This window comes from Poeciliopsis prolifica, unplaced genomic scaffold, assembly GCF_027474105.1.
Source record: "Poeciliopsis prolifica strain line A6 unplaced genomic scaffold, Auburn_PproV2 SCAFFOLD020, whole genome shotgun sequence".
Taxonomy (NCBI): domain Eukaryota; kingdom Metazoa; phylum Chordata; class Actinopteri; order Cyprinodontiformes; family Poeciliidae; genus Poeciliopsis; species Poeciliopsis prolifica.
Window position 1 is genome coordinate 252,798 of NW_026562395.1, and position 17,506 is coordinate 270,303.

The 17,506-nt window shown below is 37.5% G+C and overlaps 1 protein-coding gene across 1 annotated transcript in view; it reads right to left on the minus strand.

Moving 5' to 3' along the window:
• Nucleotides 1-17,506, minus strand: part of nbas (NBAS subunit of NRZ tethering complex) — a 152,822-nt gene that overhangs the window by 4,465 nt on the left and 130,851 nt on the right. The window contains exons 51-52 of the mRNA XM_055044449.1: nucleotides 13,509-13,656; nucleotides 12,014-12,148 (exon numbers count right to left, since the gene is read on the minus strand). Of these exons, the coding sequence (XP_054900424.1) occupies nucleotides 12,014-12,148; nucleotides 13,509-13,656 (283 nt within the window). The remainder of the gene's footprint in view (nucleotides 1-12,013; nucleotides 12,149-13,508; nucleotides 13,657-17,506) is intronic.

Below are 17,506 nucleotides of genomic sequence, written 5' to 3' on the forward strand. Positions count from 1 at the left end.
AGCTTCAAGCTTTATCATCAATTACATTTAGTAGTTACAGGCTTAGATATAGAATTTTCCAACTTTTAATAAATAAGACCTGAAAAATTAAAAACCTACATAAACCAGACATCTCACTGCATGCATACAACATGGAGTGTATGCATGCAAGCATTCAAGAAGTAGTCTGATCAGATGGTGGCCCAAATTATGAAGCTAACCTGCTGCTGATCCATACATAAAGCAGAAGCACTGCAGCTTCTGTTTTATGTAACGGACTGTAAGGTGACTCAACAGTAGCCATCACAGAGGAGAGATGAGGGTGCCAGGGCTGTCGGTGTTTGAGACATTACACCTGCAGGGCTGGGAAGGGAACAAATTAGAGTTCCAGCACACAGGAGAATTATCACACACAGTCAGCAATGGCTGCACAAAACACATATTTGGAATGGAAGAGAGGGGTGGAGGTATGCATTGGTCAGAGGGAACTGTGACCAATGCAGAGAAGTAAATACTAATAAAATTCTGTCTTTCTCCTACTTTTGTTTATTATGGAAGAGCTCAACAGACCTGCAGAGCAGAAAGCAAGTAGGGGTTTCAAACAGTATGTTCACTAACACACACCATACACACACACACACATCCCTATACCTCCCAGGCTATTACAGTTTGACGGTGTCAAGAGAGACAGCCGATTTGAGTCTCAGAGCCAGCCGGATTGACAGCTGAGCTGAAAATAGATGTGAAGAAGCATGTGAGAAATGGAGGGCTGGAGTGGAATCTTGATATTAGAGCAGCACAGATAACTTTGTGTCCTTCTAGTAGCATGAAAAGCTCTGTCACATTTCAGGCACGAGTGTTAATCCAGCGTTCTCACCTTCTGGATAAGTATGCAGCATCAGACTGCTGAGGGTAATGACAAGGCTCGCTTTGCCCCAATATGCTACAGCTAAATTCTATATACAGGAACCAACAGCGAAGTAAAACCTTGGAGGCTGTAGTCAGAATATTGCAGACACATTTTGACGCAGGTTTTCTATGACAAAAAAAATTTCAGCTGCACTATAATGTTTTTCTTTTTAAATTATTAGGACCACTGCCTCCAGTGGCCCTTCAGTGGAATAATCCGGTCTACTTTTTGCTACCTTTGATGTCTGTCAAAATATTTGTGGAATTATTTGATGCCAACATTTACTATGAACTTACTCAAAAACATTTATAATTTAAGCAGGTTTGCAATTCAACCCCTGCAAGTAGCATTGTGAATACAAAATCTTTGGTAAGATGAAAAACATTTAATTTACCTTCAAAAAATTATAACTAACATACTTGTACTTTGTTCAAACATATGAAAAGGTGCACTGGAGCACAAAGTGACTAATTGGACAATTATTTTGCTATTATGTCCAAACAAATTTGAAAAAATAAGCCTGTGTGATTTTATTCATGTCTGGGGTGGCAATTTCCTGACACCAGTGGTCCATTTACACTCAGGCTTTAATGCACCGAAAACAAAAAATATGACTGCCAGTTAATTTCACCTGACCTTCCACAACAATGGCTTTTTTTCTTTGAGTGAACTTGTGGCCTTTTCACACATCACCTCTTGCATCTGGCCTCACAGGCTTTTCTGTCTGTTGGTGTCATGTGTGAAATTACAGAGGCAGAATGAAAGGTTGAAAATGACCTAATGTTGATAATCCTCAGTGTCGGCAATTGGGGAAGGTAGTCACATAATTGAGATGCCGTGTGTCAGTAATGTAGAGGGCGGTAGATATTTTGTGGATGCAGGGTTGTTTAGAGTAAATTAGACATGCAGCAATCAGAATTAATTTGGCAGATTTCTGATCCTTGGTTTCTACTAAGCTTTAACCTGTCAGTACTAATTTTAGTCAAATTATATTTCTAAGAACAGCAATATAACAACAGCAGCCATGTGGAGCAGTTTTAATTATTTAAAATAAACGGGAAAACCTAGAGTTGACGGGAAGTGTTGATCAATAAAAGTGAAAATGCTTGTTTGAACAGATAGATTTTCAGCCAGGATTTAAAAACTGAAGAGTTCTTTGGAGTGAGTGGGGGAAATCAATTATTTCTCAGTACGGAGGAATCAAATGTTGAAGCAGACAAACTATTCATTAGGCACATTTGACCATCATAAATAAGTTGTAGATTAACATAACTGACTTGGTTTCTTTTCAGAAGATTCATTAATTCACCTTATAGCAACACCAGTGGAGTCAAAAGCTTCAATCAAGGAAATTGGCTCCTTGCTGCAAACTGCAATTTAATTTTTGCCTATTCAGCCGCAGTGTAGGGGAACCTAATGTATCTGAACAACATAGAGATGAGGCCGTCCCAAATAGTTGGCATGGCTCCCATGGCTCAGGGAGGATTGTGACATTCCTTACCCGTCAGCCAATTCCTGCTGAAATGCTCATTTACAAAGAATCCCAGTATAATGAGAAATTGAACCAGAACCAGTAACAACCAGCTCCTTTCAGTTTTCTACAGTGTAACGCTGTGGGGCAGTTCGGCACAGAGCTCCAGGATGTTTCCGTGTGTTATCTGGACAGGCTGATAAGCTACTCGTCATCCTGTGGCAGCAAATCAGTCTGTTCCTCCAGCAGTACCAAAGCCGTCTCCACTATTATGCACATCTTTGCACAGATATTTCATGTGCACCTTGTCCAACTTAAGATTCCTCGAACCTGACCTGGTTGGAGTTCAAATCTTTTTTCAATACATTAACATGCATTTTGTGCGTATTGACGCAGAGTCGGTTACACATTTAAATCTACATGTGACAAAATGGAGAAAATTTATTATTTAGATTCAAATTAAGTTTTCCCCTTTTTTTGTTACATTGATGTGTAAGGCTAAGTGCAGTTCATTTTCAAACTCAAAGTTTAAAAATTTAATTAAATATAAAAAATTAACTGAAGGGATAAATTAGGATAGTTATGAAAAATTAGAAGTGTTATGTTAAAAAAATTTCTACAAGTCTGAGTTTAGGTTTGCTCTACAGCAATACATTTAGTTGGTTTTAAATTAATGGCTTTAGATATATGTGCTTTTACTCTTCGACCTTATCCTGTTATGAACTTTTTCTCATGACATGAGAAATAAGCAAACACATTTTCTTTGTTATGTAGGGAAAAACCAAAATACTATGGGTATTTGGCACTGCAAACACCAATTAGCATTTTCCTGAGGCCTCTTTAACTGAAAGGTTACAATTAGTCCAAGCAAATAATGTCAAAAAATAGGTTCTTTAAATAAATATTTCTTGTTACCGTTATTATCTTGTCTAGTTAGCTCTGTCTTCAATATTTCATTTAAAATAGCTGCTCAGCTTTCTTGTTAAACTTAAAGAATAGCAATTTGCCATCATTACAGGCTTAACAAATAATTACAGAACATACTGGATGACACAAATTATAATTTTTTTTGTGCAATATTTGTATACTTGTACAGACCATTTCCTGAAGTCTTAGGCCATCGGACAGGGAGGGAAAACAGACGAGAATAAGACACAAACAATAAAAGGAAGGCAAAAAGAAGGGAGGAGAAATACAGAAACTGTGTAACATTTAGTGAATGGGATGAAGAATGCTGTGTGGAATAAGAAATGTTTGCACAAACATTTCTTATCAGTATATATATAATTTGTTTAAACTTAAGAACTGAAACTCTGAAAAACTTTCTCAGAGTTTTTCAGACTAAGAAGTAATTTTGGTTTATGTAAAAGGAATGAGAGAATCACTTGGTAAGTAGCTTCCTAATGGAGTTTTTCATTTTATAAAGAACTACTTTAAACCCAACCATTGGTGACTTTAAATTAAGTACCAAAGTCCACTTTCATAATGTCAGAAATTGATATTCAGTCGTACAATATTCACGGAGTCATTGGTCACAACAATAGTGGACTTAACCATCCTGTTGAGCGCTGATATCTAAAGGATGACTCTTGCATTACTCTGTAACTTAAAACTACAGCTACATGTCTGAAGAGGGTTTTCTGGTCTCTTTGTGTTTTTCCACATAAGTCTTTTCAACTCTGCACTTGATGAACAAATCAATAGAGACTAAACCTAATTGAGAAGGGAATACATCCATCATGCCCTTCTTGCCAGGGTCAGCAACCCTGAGAACATGAAAACCTTTCCTGAGCTGTACATGTTTGGTGCACAGGTGTGTTTGACAGGTCGAAAGACCTTCCAAATCTCCTCAAAGGCCTCCAGCAGCACGCAGCGTGTTTCTTCAAAGAGTTGAAAAACAAGAAGCATCTTCTATCTCCAGCAAATTTGCTTACACTCACAGCCTGTGTTCACTTTGAGTGAACAAACAATCAGCGTGACAGGACAACTGGCACATCAAACCACAGCTATAGGACGACCAATTCCCCTCCCAATTGCTCTCGTCTTCAGCCACAGCTTCTCATCAGACAGCCAAGGTTATCTCTCCTGTTTATTTTCAGAAGCTTCTAAATAGGACCTGAATTGCCTGGTCAGTATTTTGCATGCCTGTTTTCAATTCACGCTCAGTGCGACACTCATTTCCTGTATACATCTCGGTTGGCTCTCTACCTCCTTGAGCTAAATCCAGCCGAGAGCTTAATTGGGAGTACCGAACACGTACAATGCTTAATACATTATGCATGGGCAAGCCTTCTTTTATCATTTAAATCATAAAGCTCCTTTGGAATGCCAGACAACACACAACCATCTCCTTTTCTCCTCCTCTCATCCTTTTCTGTCCCTCCTCAGGCTCTGCTTCCCTTCCCTTCACTCTGCCTGTCCCTGGGCTTTAGCGGTGCATCAAACTGAAGTGTGCACACACACACAAACACCAAACACCATCTTGCTTACAGCAAAACGTGATTAAAAGTGACAGAAGAAGAGGTTGCAAAGCCCCGCGAAAAAATAAAAATGAGCAGGTTGTGACGCAGCTGAACAAACACAAGCATACACATTCAGGGATCAGCCCATTGAGTCTTAAGCAAACACAACTAGCTTAATAGGTCCAATATGGGACCAAAGCTGTAAATAAGCTCATTTAAACAAGCAATTAGACACATAATCACTCAGTCAAACACATGCATGCACAAGTTTGTTGTGTTTACTTCAGAAAGTAAGAGGAAATCAAACTCTCTGGTTCTTTGGATAGACCTTTCTGTTAGTTTGACAACAAAGTCTGACATGAGGTGCACATTAAAAAGCAAGTGAGAAAAGCAAAATGGGAGCAGACAAGGGAGAAGAAGAGGCAATTAAGATGTGAATTGACCGTTCCCTAAGTCACAACAGGCCAGTCAGTGATGGAAACATAAGCAGGCCCAGGGAGCATTCTTGTTGCAATAGATTAAATGATGTGTTTATCTTCATGCTGCCGAGTTTCTCAATTGAATTTGAGGGAATTGTTGAACTCTGGCAGCCTTAGTCATCAGGGTTGTGTAAGGTTTCACTGGCAGCCTCACTCTTCATCCTAAATGCATTCACAGCAGAGCCACTGTTAAAATATTCAACTGGAATATGTACGCAGAAAATGAACACTAGGAGCTTAAAAAAGACCAAGGGAATAATTAAAAGTCCACATTACTCTTGTACTACAAATTAATTATGACAAGAGTAATGGGACAAATTACTCTTGTAAGAGACTAGTATCTTCATTTCAGGTTGTGTAGTATACATTACATATTGTGTTATTGTGGGGCAATTTCAAGATAGGTAGTCCGTGAGTGTTTGTTAAATGGATTGCATGGTCCTCCACCAGAAGAAGTTTGAGAAACTAAAGTTTGAACTAAACGCTACCTTTATTAATAAGAGAGCTCTTTGATTCAACCTTCTACTGTTTATCAGACTAGCTAAGTTTACATTAGCTAGTCTGATAAGGTGGTGAAGGTAAGGTGGTATAAGAACGACCTTTTAAGGCAGGTCTGGTTTTGTTCTATTTTATTTTATTTTATTCTTTTTGATAGACTGTGGGTATTTTTAGACAACAAGGCTGGGGAATCTGTCACTATTATTGTAAAGTCCACCACTGCAATACAAAAATGACCACCTTAAGCAATACCAAACTAAAACAGATGAAAATGTAATGGTAAACAGAGACTGGAACTGGAAATAGAACATTCATCTAAGTGTTACAAAACGTTGGAACTCCTTCACACCAGCAGGATGACTCTCATCAAACCTTTAGATTAGTTTCCCATTAGGCTAGACTTGCTTCCTCTTCAGGAGCTCTACTGTTCTCCTCCACAGCTATAAATCATCTCTAAAATGAGCAGGAGAGGAAGAGCAGAAAATAAGACACTATGCCACACTGCCCTGAAAGCTGTGAAAGCTTTTGCTGCCAAACAAGAGAAATAAAGGAGAACGCTGCATTTTTCTGCATTAAGAATCCACTTCAATTCTCATTTCTTGCTCTACTACCTCTTTGTCTCCCTTTAGAAAACATCATGTCATAATCCCACTCCTCTCTTCCCTTCCTAAGTTCTTGAGCACCTACTGTGTTGTCCCCTTACATGGCACAGCAAAGTTATTTACCTGTTATACAGCACCACCATAGGTAATGAAAACCCAAAGCTAAATTTACACACATGCCAAGCCACTTTTCTGAAACGCCATTATAATTAAAAAATAATCTTCATAAAAATGTTATTTAATCACAATCTGAGGAACGTATCAGTATTCAAAAAATTAATGGTGAGGAAAATTGTAACTTCTGACATCAGACGCTGAACAGAGGCAGGAAAAAATGTGCTTGAAGATAAAGGCTGCCAGTCACTCCGAGCTGCATGCGGTTTTCATGCAGTTAGCGACAAGTTCTGTGTTGATAAATCCATTGTGTACTGCAGCCAGACAACTTCAGGCTTGTTAATGTCATAATAAATTATGACTGACATTTAGGAAACCTTTCATGTTGTGATTTTGACTGGTATGATGAAGTGAAATAAATTTTGCAAAAGAGCAATCCTTAATGAAACACTTGAACTAACCGAAAGGTAAAAATGGTCAATTAACAGTTGAGCGTCTGTGGTAGATCCTCTTGATACATTTCTAACTGACCAGACTGAGCCAAAAATCAATCACGACTGATCCTGAGATACTGATCTGCTAATGGCTGCTGCACAGTGGCTGTTGACAAGCTAGGGCTATTTGTAGATCTGATAAAACACCCTCGGGTAGTGTCCTCCCCTGTGAGCTTGAATTACAGCAACATAAAAATGAAAAAAGGGCAAGTAAACAACTCAGATAAAAATATAAAACACAAGGTAAAGCACAGATTTTTATCATCATCACATCATTTATCTCACAAATGTTTTTGATAGCTAAATAATTAGCAGTAAGGCAACCCAGAGCCATTCAATTTAGTTAAGTCTAAATTTAGAGCACCAATTTACAACCACTGTCATATAAAGATATTTTACAAGACAAATAATTCTCATCAATCTCCAATTATACAGCATACAATTTTGTCAAATTCAAATCAATCCATTCAATCCAATTCCAATTTAATCCAAATTATAATAAAAATGTAAAAGGTTATGTTTTTGAATACCCTCATCTAATTAAAGTCACTGAATTTATATAGACCCACTAAGATGGGAGATCTTCCCATGGAAAGGAAAAATAAAAGTGAGACATGATCAAATAAAATTGGAAGAATGGCTGAAGGAAGAGCTGAAGAACAAACAAGGAGAGTGGAAAAGTGGTCAGTCCATCCTCCAGTAGTTAGGTCCTTTAGAAACATAACTACAGGGATGGTTGCGGAAAACTCAAGTCACTTTAACTCCGATGAAAAAGTTTTAAACCTCGTCTTCAAAACAGACATGATAACAAAAAAATGGGAGCTAGCTTTTGGAGAGGAACCTAAGAAAACAGCAGATTACTACAACAGATACAACTTATAATTTTAGTCTGAGTGGTGAAGCTGTTACACTCCATATCTATTTGCAGTCAGCAATTGCCTTCACTCAGGCAAATTCTCTGTATAGGAAAATTTTAGCTATCCAAAGCAATCACTTGAGAACAGCTCACAACTTAAAAAACTTCACAACTCCTTATCAGAACTATTGCCCCTGCTCATATATCTAAATAGCAGATCACTAGAAATATGCTATTTAAACTAAGGCAAAGGCAGAGAGAGGAAGAATGATATGATAATGGGCAATATGAGCCCTGACACAAACTCAGCAAGAGGATACAGAATGTAGTATAATGTGTTTTACGGAGACATGGCTACAGGATTATATCCCCGCCTAACATCTTTCTGTCAGGCTGTCTGACTACATGAGCAAAAAAGAATTTAAAGAGTAGCAGGAAACGAAAAGGATGTGGATTAGCATTGCTGGTGAGCAATGGATGTTTCATCCAGGACATGTTACTGTGAAGTGTCTTCTCTGCAGTCCAATCGGTGAAGTCTTGGCAATAAGTTTCCATTGATATTATTTTCCAAAAGTTTCCACCAGTATTATTTTGGAAACCGCTTTCATTCCACCCTCAGCTGTTGCCAACCAGGGATGTGAAGTCTTCAGTTATAATGTTTCTAAGAAAAGCAGAGTGACCTCAGTTGGAGATTTCTTCAAATACACTATAAGACTGACTGCAACAAAAGGTATTTCTTGCCCATAGTAATCAGCATCTACAACGACTCTTTGAAGAACCTTGAATAATATGAGTTACAGCAACACTGAATTTCTTTTGGGGATAAAAGCATTTTTTAATTTTAAATTAAATTTGAATCAATACCTGCGGTAAGTCAGTGTATCTTAAACTCAAGGTCAGTCTAGGTGCCAAAAAAATAGTTTGGTTCTGCAGCTATTGCTTTATCACTTTGAGTTCCACCTTTCCAACATTTTTTTTCAGCAAATTAAGAATAATCAAACTTGGCATGCTTTTACCGAACTACTTCTTTTGCCATATGCAGATTTATCCAAATGGAGAATCTGCTGTTTCCTGCACTCTCTTTCTGCCAGGAAAACCTGTGTAATCACATTTTGGCTTAGTCATACATACAGGCTAAGTCAGCAATGAGCTACCTGGCACCAAACTAGGTAAATAAATCTGCCTGATACATTCAGATTATCTCTTACCCTTATGATATTTTTAAAAATCTTTATGTACAAAGGAACATTAAGAAATATTTTTTCTACCATGTATAGAAAACACTGGAATAAACACATGCGATGATGGAAGGAAGCAATAGTTTCCTTACAGGTTGATTCTGATTTTTCTTTTTTGTCACATGTTTCAGATCATTAAAAATTATCAGTCAAAAATAACCTGTATAAATATATAATGCAGTTTTGAACTGATTACTTCATTTAATAAAAAAGGACAAAAGCTCATAAAACCAACCTGAAAAAGTAACTGCCTGTTAAACCTACGCCATCAACATTTGCAACAACTAGAAATTAGACATTTTCACTAAACTAGAAACTGTGATCTAAATGAATAGTTTATCAATAATTTTTCTAAGCAATTACTTGAAGGTATTCATAGCCAGAACTAGACTTCTACTACACAACACCAGTATAGTTTTGTTTTTTATTATTATTATTATTTTTAGGCATTCAGAGGTAAACTGGCTGGTGCTTCTCCGCTCGAGGTGATGTTTCGCAAATCAGCCCCAGAAAATCATGCTATCACGATTATGTTGAAGGGGCAGGATAATAATGGTTTCTGAAAGGTTGCGCCTGTCGTAGAATAAATTGGGAACCAAATGGTCAACTTTTGTCTCATTAGTTCAGAGAATATTTTACTAGAGTATCTATATGTTTTATTTTGGAAAATGGAAGACAAACATTGAATTTCTTTGACCAATGAAATTTTGTCCAGACTGAATTGCTGAATTTTGACCACAGCCTTACGAAGAGGCAAATTAGACCAGTCTTTTTATGACCTTAGGATGAGTTCTTAGTGAGCTCTTGGAGGTTCATCATTGTTCCATTATCTCACAATGATAAATAATCTCATTGTGGTTTTCAGGAGGCAGGTAATTCAAATACATCCAGTTAATTTTGGATAGTGGTTTTTTTTTTCCATTGTAACCAAAACTGGCATTTAAAACCTGCTATTTCAATTAACTCAGGTGACGTTTATCATATATAACAATTTGTTTAATGATTTGAAACATTTAAATTTGACATAATAGCAGAAACAAAAATATATAGGCACACACACTTTTTCATAATACAGTGCGCCACAAGTCAGAAACAAACACCACTGTGTAAATGATAATCAGACACTCACTTAGTGCTGCTATTGGTAAAAAAAAAAAAATCAATAGCCATAAAATGACTCTGCAAGAACAGTGAGTGGTAATAAGTGCGACTTAAGCTTAATTAATTACATATATGCCCATCTCAACACCTTCCATCCTTATTCTCACTCCCACTTTAAAACTATATTTTTTTTCTAAACTGTTGTTTCTCTCACTACTCCTCACACTTTAGGTCCCTCAGTTCTTGTCTTATGTCGCTGTTGGGTAAAAGCAGGTCTAACGAAATAGGAGCTTGATCTTTTCATTTAATACAGGCTTAGTCAGTTAATTTTGAGGCTTGCTCTTATCTGATGTAGGAATAAAGCCAGGGTCCGCAGAGTCTAAGAGGCCTTCTTTATGACAACTGCTTATCTGATTGGAGGAACTGTGGAGAGCAGCCGACACGTTCTTAAAAGATTACATCCTTATGTGAGCATGGATTCTCAAAATGTAAAACATAGGAAAATGGACAAAGGCTGCTTTAAATAAATGCTAAGACTGATCTTTTTGGAATGTATCCTAAGGATGCTTTAAAAAAAGAACAGAGGTTATGTTTCTTGATTCCTCAGAATGAGGTCTGAAAATGTTTCTGCTGTCTGCTTCTTATTCAGAGTTGTGTGCTTGTAAGAAGTGAAACTGAACTGGATGTGAGGCCACTGTTGACAGGGTGAAGCTCAAACATTGATCCAGCTGCAAAGATCTGCCCATCTGAAACCTTACAACTGTATTTCTGCAAATAATCAATATTTTACTTTGCTGATGCACAACTGTGCTGTATGAAGACTGTTCAAAAGGCTCAGCCTTCAAATACAGAAAAACAGCAAACATACTTGGAATTATGCTTGGTGCTTTCAAAGGGAACCTCTCATTATCTATTCCATAATTTCTGGACTATAAGCCGCTGCACCTTTTTCACATGCTTTTGGCTCTGCAGTGTGGCTAATATATCACTTTTTACCAACGGGTTTTGAAATGCTGATGAAGAGGACAGCACAAGCTTCAAAGCAAGATTGTCTAAAAGATAGAAGAAGTGTGTGTGAGGCTATTCAGTTCTGAGATTGAAAAAGACAACTAGTGTTTTTAGGAAGGAGGAAGATGAAGATAATGATCAATGACTTTTCCTGCTACTTTTTCTTTTCTTTTTTTGTGCAACACTAAATTAAACAAATCTGACAAAATTATTCTCAAGTGGATATTATTAGCCAGGATTTTATAATAGCAGCCAATATGTGGATTAAATTGACCAAATCATTGCGGAATGACAATGTGTGGGCCAACCAACTTTTTTTATCAAGGTGTGAAAAATGTTTTCAAAAAATAGATCAGTCAAGCGTAAACCAAAATTATATTAAGTTCATAATATAATTCTCATATCTTACTGTAGAGAACCTTTGGATTGTTTTTCAAAACAATATAATTGTTGCACAAAAAAACTAATTTAATAACTAATGGGATAAATCACAAATTTATTTTAGGTGTTATCTGATAAATTTGGGATTTTGTTTTTTCAGTTTCAGTCTCAGTTTCAACACAGCATGTGAATTTTTTATGCATTTTTATAAGGCTGCAAACCAAAAACATCTGGGCACTGACAGATGGTTGAGGAAACCAAAAAATCTGAACCACCATCTTGGGTTTAGTGAAGCTGTAAAATAGTGCCATTTTCAAAGTGCATAATTAATTGAATACTTATCAAAAATGCATTCAAAACTACTCTCTATGCAGTGCAGCCAGCTCAGATTTGTTTATTTATTTTTACAGTGACACTTACTGCATTCATGCCGTTGATCTGATCCAGAGTCAGCTGCAGCAGCTGCTCATCGCCGCTCTCAGCCATTAACTTCAGTGCAGACTGCTGGAAGCTCGGCTGGTTTTGGAGCAGCAGGTGTGCTATTTGTCGGATACACTGACGGAGGAGAGAAAGAGGACGAATGAATGGACAGAAAGAGAAGGTGATGTGCAAGATGAGTTTGGTAAAACAACAGCATAAAAGAGAGGAAAAGAGGACAAACGATGGGAGAGAAAAGAGAAGAAACAGTAAAGGTTAATCAGTGTGCTCATACTGTACAGTGATGAAGGTTTACATGCAAACAGATGTGCGCTGCAGATACTGGCTCCTATTGCAGTCCCATCCTGTAATGTATGGATAACACAATGCAATCTGACTCCCTCATGCTTCGGCGGTTTCATTTCAGCAGATTCAAATTAAAACTGTTCAGAGCAGAGTAAAAGGCCTCCATCTGCACCTCCCACCCCTCCTTCCCACGGTAATATCAGACAGCCAAGCTGACACTAGGCTATTCACGCTGAATAGCATTAGCGCTAAACTAATATCACAGTCAGCTGGTCTTAGACATACAGAATGACCGGCTGAATGATTGGCTTGATACTTGCATAGTGCTCAGCAGGGCATGAATAGCATTAGGGAATGTCAGATGTCAAGGGCTCCTGGTGAATATATGCTTTGCAAAAAGCACAGAGCTGATGCCAACACATTGCACGTCTAATAGCTTTAGGCTCTTGTATTAAGATATGGGCTAAAATGCAGGTGTTCCAGCACAGTTTGCCTGAATTTAAACAAGCTTAGGGCAACCCTGAGATAAAAAAGGAAATTGAAAATGTGTTGAAGCCACATTCATTATGCTTCACTATGATGCAGGGGTGACGAGAATTTCAAGAGATAAGGTCCTGGATTTATAATTTTACAGAATTATGTAATGATTTATCCTGGAGAGTTGAAAATGATATATTTTATGTTATTGTACAGACCTTGAACCTTTCCACAGTTCTTCATGTTTCAACCACAGACTTTAACTTGTTTCAATGGGATTTTATGTGAAAGACCAGATCAAAAGATGTGCATAATTGTAAACTGAAACGGTATGACAAAATCTGGAGGAGCAACAGAAATCCACAGCTTAGCTGGAAGTATACTATTCCTTTCACTTTCTAATTATGAACTACTTTATGTATATATGACCGACAGAATCCTACAAAAATACATAGAAACTTGCGATTGCAAAATTAATGCGAAAAAAGATCAATTATTTCTGCACGGTCTTATAAATGCAGTGGCCTCAGTACTGGTGTACGTAACAATATAGTGTATTTCCATATTACTTTGCTGCAGGAAATTATACAACATTGTTATGACATTTCCTTCAACATTATTTGCTGCTGTCAGTGTTGGGCAACTATAGGAAAATAGAAACCATAAACAAAAAAAAAACAAAACAGAAAACTACTGCATCATTTTTGCCAGTTACCTGTACAGGGAGCTTGTGTTTGGTCTTGTAAAGAGACCTCACCACGGACACCAACTCCTGACCAAAGTCTAATGTGTCCTCTGAGGCCTGGCAGCGGGTCAGCAGAGCTGAGGTCAGCATCACCCAGGGGTTACGCTCTGACTGGGCCCTGCAGACAAAAAGAAGCACATGAATGTATTTTGTGCAATATTATACCCACAAGTTTGTTTTTTCTATAAACAATATGACGATTATTTAAACGTTTGATTAAAAAGGCAGATATAAAAATGAAGAACACGCATATTTCATTGCAGTTCGAATAGCGTAATCCAAATGCCAGTCCTAACAGGACATAACTTAAAAAAAAGAAACATTTTCAGAAAGCCCATAACAGGAGAAAATAGCTTTTGAATTTTCTTCTTAGGAAAGGACAAGGAAAAACAAAACAGACTTGAGTATACAGCTTTTGAATTAAAAAAATAAAATAAGTAAAAAGCATCATTTTCAATTGAAAATGAATAAATACAATTTTAAGATTATTTGTTAATTGCATTTATAAAATCTAAAATTAGTGTCTCTTTGTGGACTGACAAAACCTAAATATCGTAAGCACTTATTACTTCAGCTCATACTGTATGTACAATCACCAGCAGTGATCCAGAGTTTTTGGTTTTGACTGGCTTCTATGAAATATTGAGCTTTGTGGAAAAGCATGTTGATGGCTTTTTACTTTGCTGCATTTTCTGTAAAGATGCTGCCTGATGTTATTGTGTTTCTAACCTGAGGGCTATCCAGTGAACTGCAACACTATTCATTCTTTTCTTTGCAGTTCTATGACATCAGATGATAATCCTGCTAGACAAAGACCGGATTAAAGCAGATGACTACAGTTTGTGCACCATATGGCATACATTATACTTCATGAAAAAAGAAAATTATGAAAGCAGCAAGAATGATCAAGGGGTTTGTAAATAAATGAATGCATTCTGGCCATAATATTATGAAGACAATGTCTGACTAAACCTCCCACTCCCTGCGGTTAATATTAAACACCTACACTCAGCATCATCCTTCTCCTGTGTGTTTACACACCAGAGGACAGCTGCCAGCACTGACAGGGATCACTATGTTGACATACTCTTATGAGCTTTTTACGACCTTCAATAATGCCTCCAGAGAAACAGATTAGCTCCCACCAAGGCCAACAGATACAGGATACACAATCTTCAACCAGAGGGGAAGAAAAACATAAAACCAGTACTCAATTTTCAGAGGCAGGTATTTAAATTCTGATGAGATGATGTTAGATGAAAGTCATATAAAGTAAATTCTGCTGAGTGGATCAAATGTTGGCAAGTGTAGTTAGATAATGCGAAACAAAAGTCTTGTTACATCTAAATCAAGCCACAGAAAGAGAATTACAAAGAAAAAACATTAAGTGGTGCGGAGGCTTTTAAATATTTGCGTGATGTATAGGGAAAAAAAAAACGTTACCTAGACAAAAACTGTACAGACAACTTCAGTGCTTTGGGAATGTTGGCAAAGCTGAAGATTATGGAGGTGATTAGCATGACAAGCAGTGCATTATTTATTGAACAGAGAGCAAAAGACAAAAAAAAAAACAGAAATGAGATGGAGGGCCCTAAATAGATTTCAGACTTGTTGGTCAGATATTATCCACTTAGACACTTGAAATACTCTCTCTTGTCAGGAGCATAACTGAATGAAAGGAAACATCCTTTAGTCACCATGCTCAGCACTGAGATCAACTCCATGAAAAACAGACATAAGGAGCAACTTTTGGAAAAGTATTTATTTTTTTATTTTGCATTTGATATGAATTATTTATTTTTATGTGATGACAAACCTTCAGAATTGTCTAACAAATTTCATGTCCCTAATTTTCATTCTCTTTGTCCTTTCTTTCCTTAAAAATCCTGTTATGGCTTCAAATAATTAAACTTTCCTTATTTCAACTCAAAGATATTTATTAAAATCTACCCATATAGAATGTCAGCAAATTGTTGCAACAACTTTACTGTTTAATGAAGTGCTTTATCAGTGTTTGATGAAAAACTAGATCCTCCGAGGGTTAAAATTCGTTATCATATCTGTCTGCTTATTTTTTTCCTCAAGAAGCATAGAGTACAAGCATGCAAAAATAAGTGTGGGTTAAGATGACAAAGATCAGTAGGGCTTTTGAGAGCATCATTTAGTAAAAAAAAAAGGCATCTTTCCATAAAAGAACCAGTTTCTTTCCCTGAGATGCAGTTTCACCTCTGTCTGAGGCAGCCGTGGGAACAAACAGAGTCCACTCATGGTGCTGCCACACAACACTCTGAGCTTTAAAATAACAGACAGGAGAAGGGTGCTGCAGCATGACACTGCGAGTGTCTGTGCTCTTGCCAAATCTGTCACAAGGCTGAATGTGATTCACAGCCAGCCTCAATCCATGTTTTGAATCATGACTCAAAGATTGTGGACACACCAAAGGATAAGCTCCTCTCTTAATTCAGCATCCAAACAACAGCCTTCTGTAGTGGCACTGAAGAAAATCCTGACTCTAACCACACACACCATGTTTCATTCAGTGTGAAAGCATCGCTGGTTTTTAAATGAATTCTTAAACACAAAATCGGCTTGATGTTTTATTTACATCTGACAGGGCAGCAACGGAACTGAGGTTAGGAGAAGCGATGATGACAGCCTCAGCAGTCTGACTGTTATAACGTGCTAAAAGTCAGAGGCGTCCCAGTCAAAGACGGAGTGCAGCTGTGTTGTCTAAACCTAATCCTATCTCTCCAACTTCTTTTGTAAAAAGCTCAGCACAGAAGCTGGAGTCAGGCAGAACAATTTGTCTCCATTCCTGAGTGCTAGGAGGAATTGATTCTCCATCTAATGGGCTATTTCCACAGTATGAGCTTTTTAAGTGACCCTACTACCCTTTCAGGAAATCAGGGGGTTCACCTGCAGCTCTGGTGAAGGAATTACAGCGTATATGGGCCTCCACTGTCAAACCTTATGGCCTCATCCACAGGACCTTCTGCTGCCTTTATCAACCGGAGTGTACTAGAGACAGGACTTGCTGTGCTGAAAGCTGCAGGCTGATCATAAAAAGTTATTAAGACCTGTACTGAGTCATCCCTGCAGCACAGTGCAATGTAAATATTAAATGTCTGAATGTAAAAAAAAAAACCTTCAAAAAACAAAACTTCCATATGCGTCACAATGAACCAGATATCAAACCACTGGCTTTGACGGTTAATCAGTTTATCAGGGATCAACTGGTTAGAATTGAGAAATCCCACTTTTTTCAAATGCAAACATTGTCAGGTTATACTAACATCACTTTTTGATGTGTAAATAGTTACTAAGAGAAGGCAACCCAGTTTGTCGTTTTCTGTGTTGCTGATGTGTTCAAATTATAAAAAAGTACACAAGGCATAAGAAGCTACTGAAAAGAAAACTGAGGTGAATATGCTGTTCCTTCAGGCACCAACAACAAAGACTGAAGATAAGAGCAAGTTGAAGTTAGACAGCAAAGTAGCTCTGAATTTCAGAATAGGCTGAATTTAGAAATTTTGGCACACTTTCAGAAATCTCAGTTCAAGTGAGATTCTAATAACTCTACAGATAACAATACCAACAGTGACTGCTGACATGTTCATATTTTTGATCTTCAGGTAAATGCAAAGAACACGTGGAAATATCTAACTTAAACTGCAGATCGAAGCCTTTTGAGAGTCACTCCACGCTGACGTCTTAACTATGCGTTGTCCCCGTGTTCGCTAGAACACAGCCTCCTATTAATCCAGAACAACAGAACAGGAGACAAGCAATCTCATCATCAGGGATTTATCAATATTAGAGCCAACTTTTGCTAAGGCTCAGATGGTCTCTGTTTTTCAAGTTCATGTTCCCAATGTGTCTGTGAATGATTAAAAACACAAATTACAGAACCCATTCTCAGTGAAAGAAAAATGAATTGTATAAAAGAAGCCCATACAAAATGTCAACCT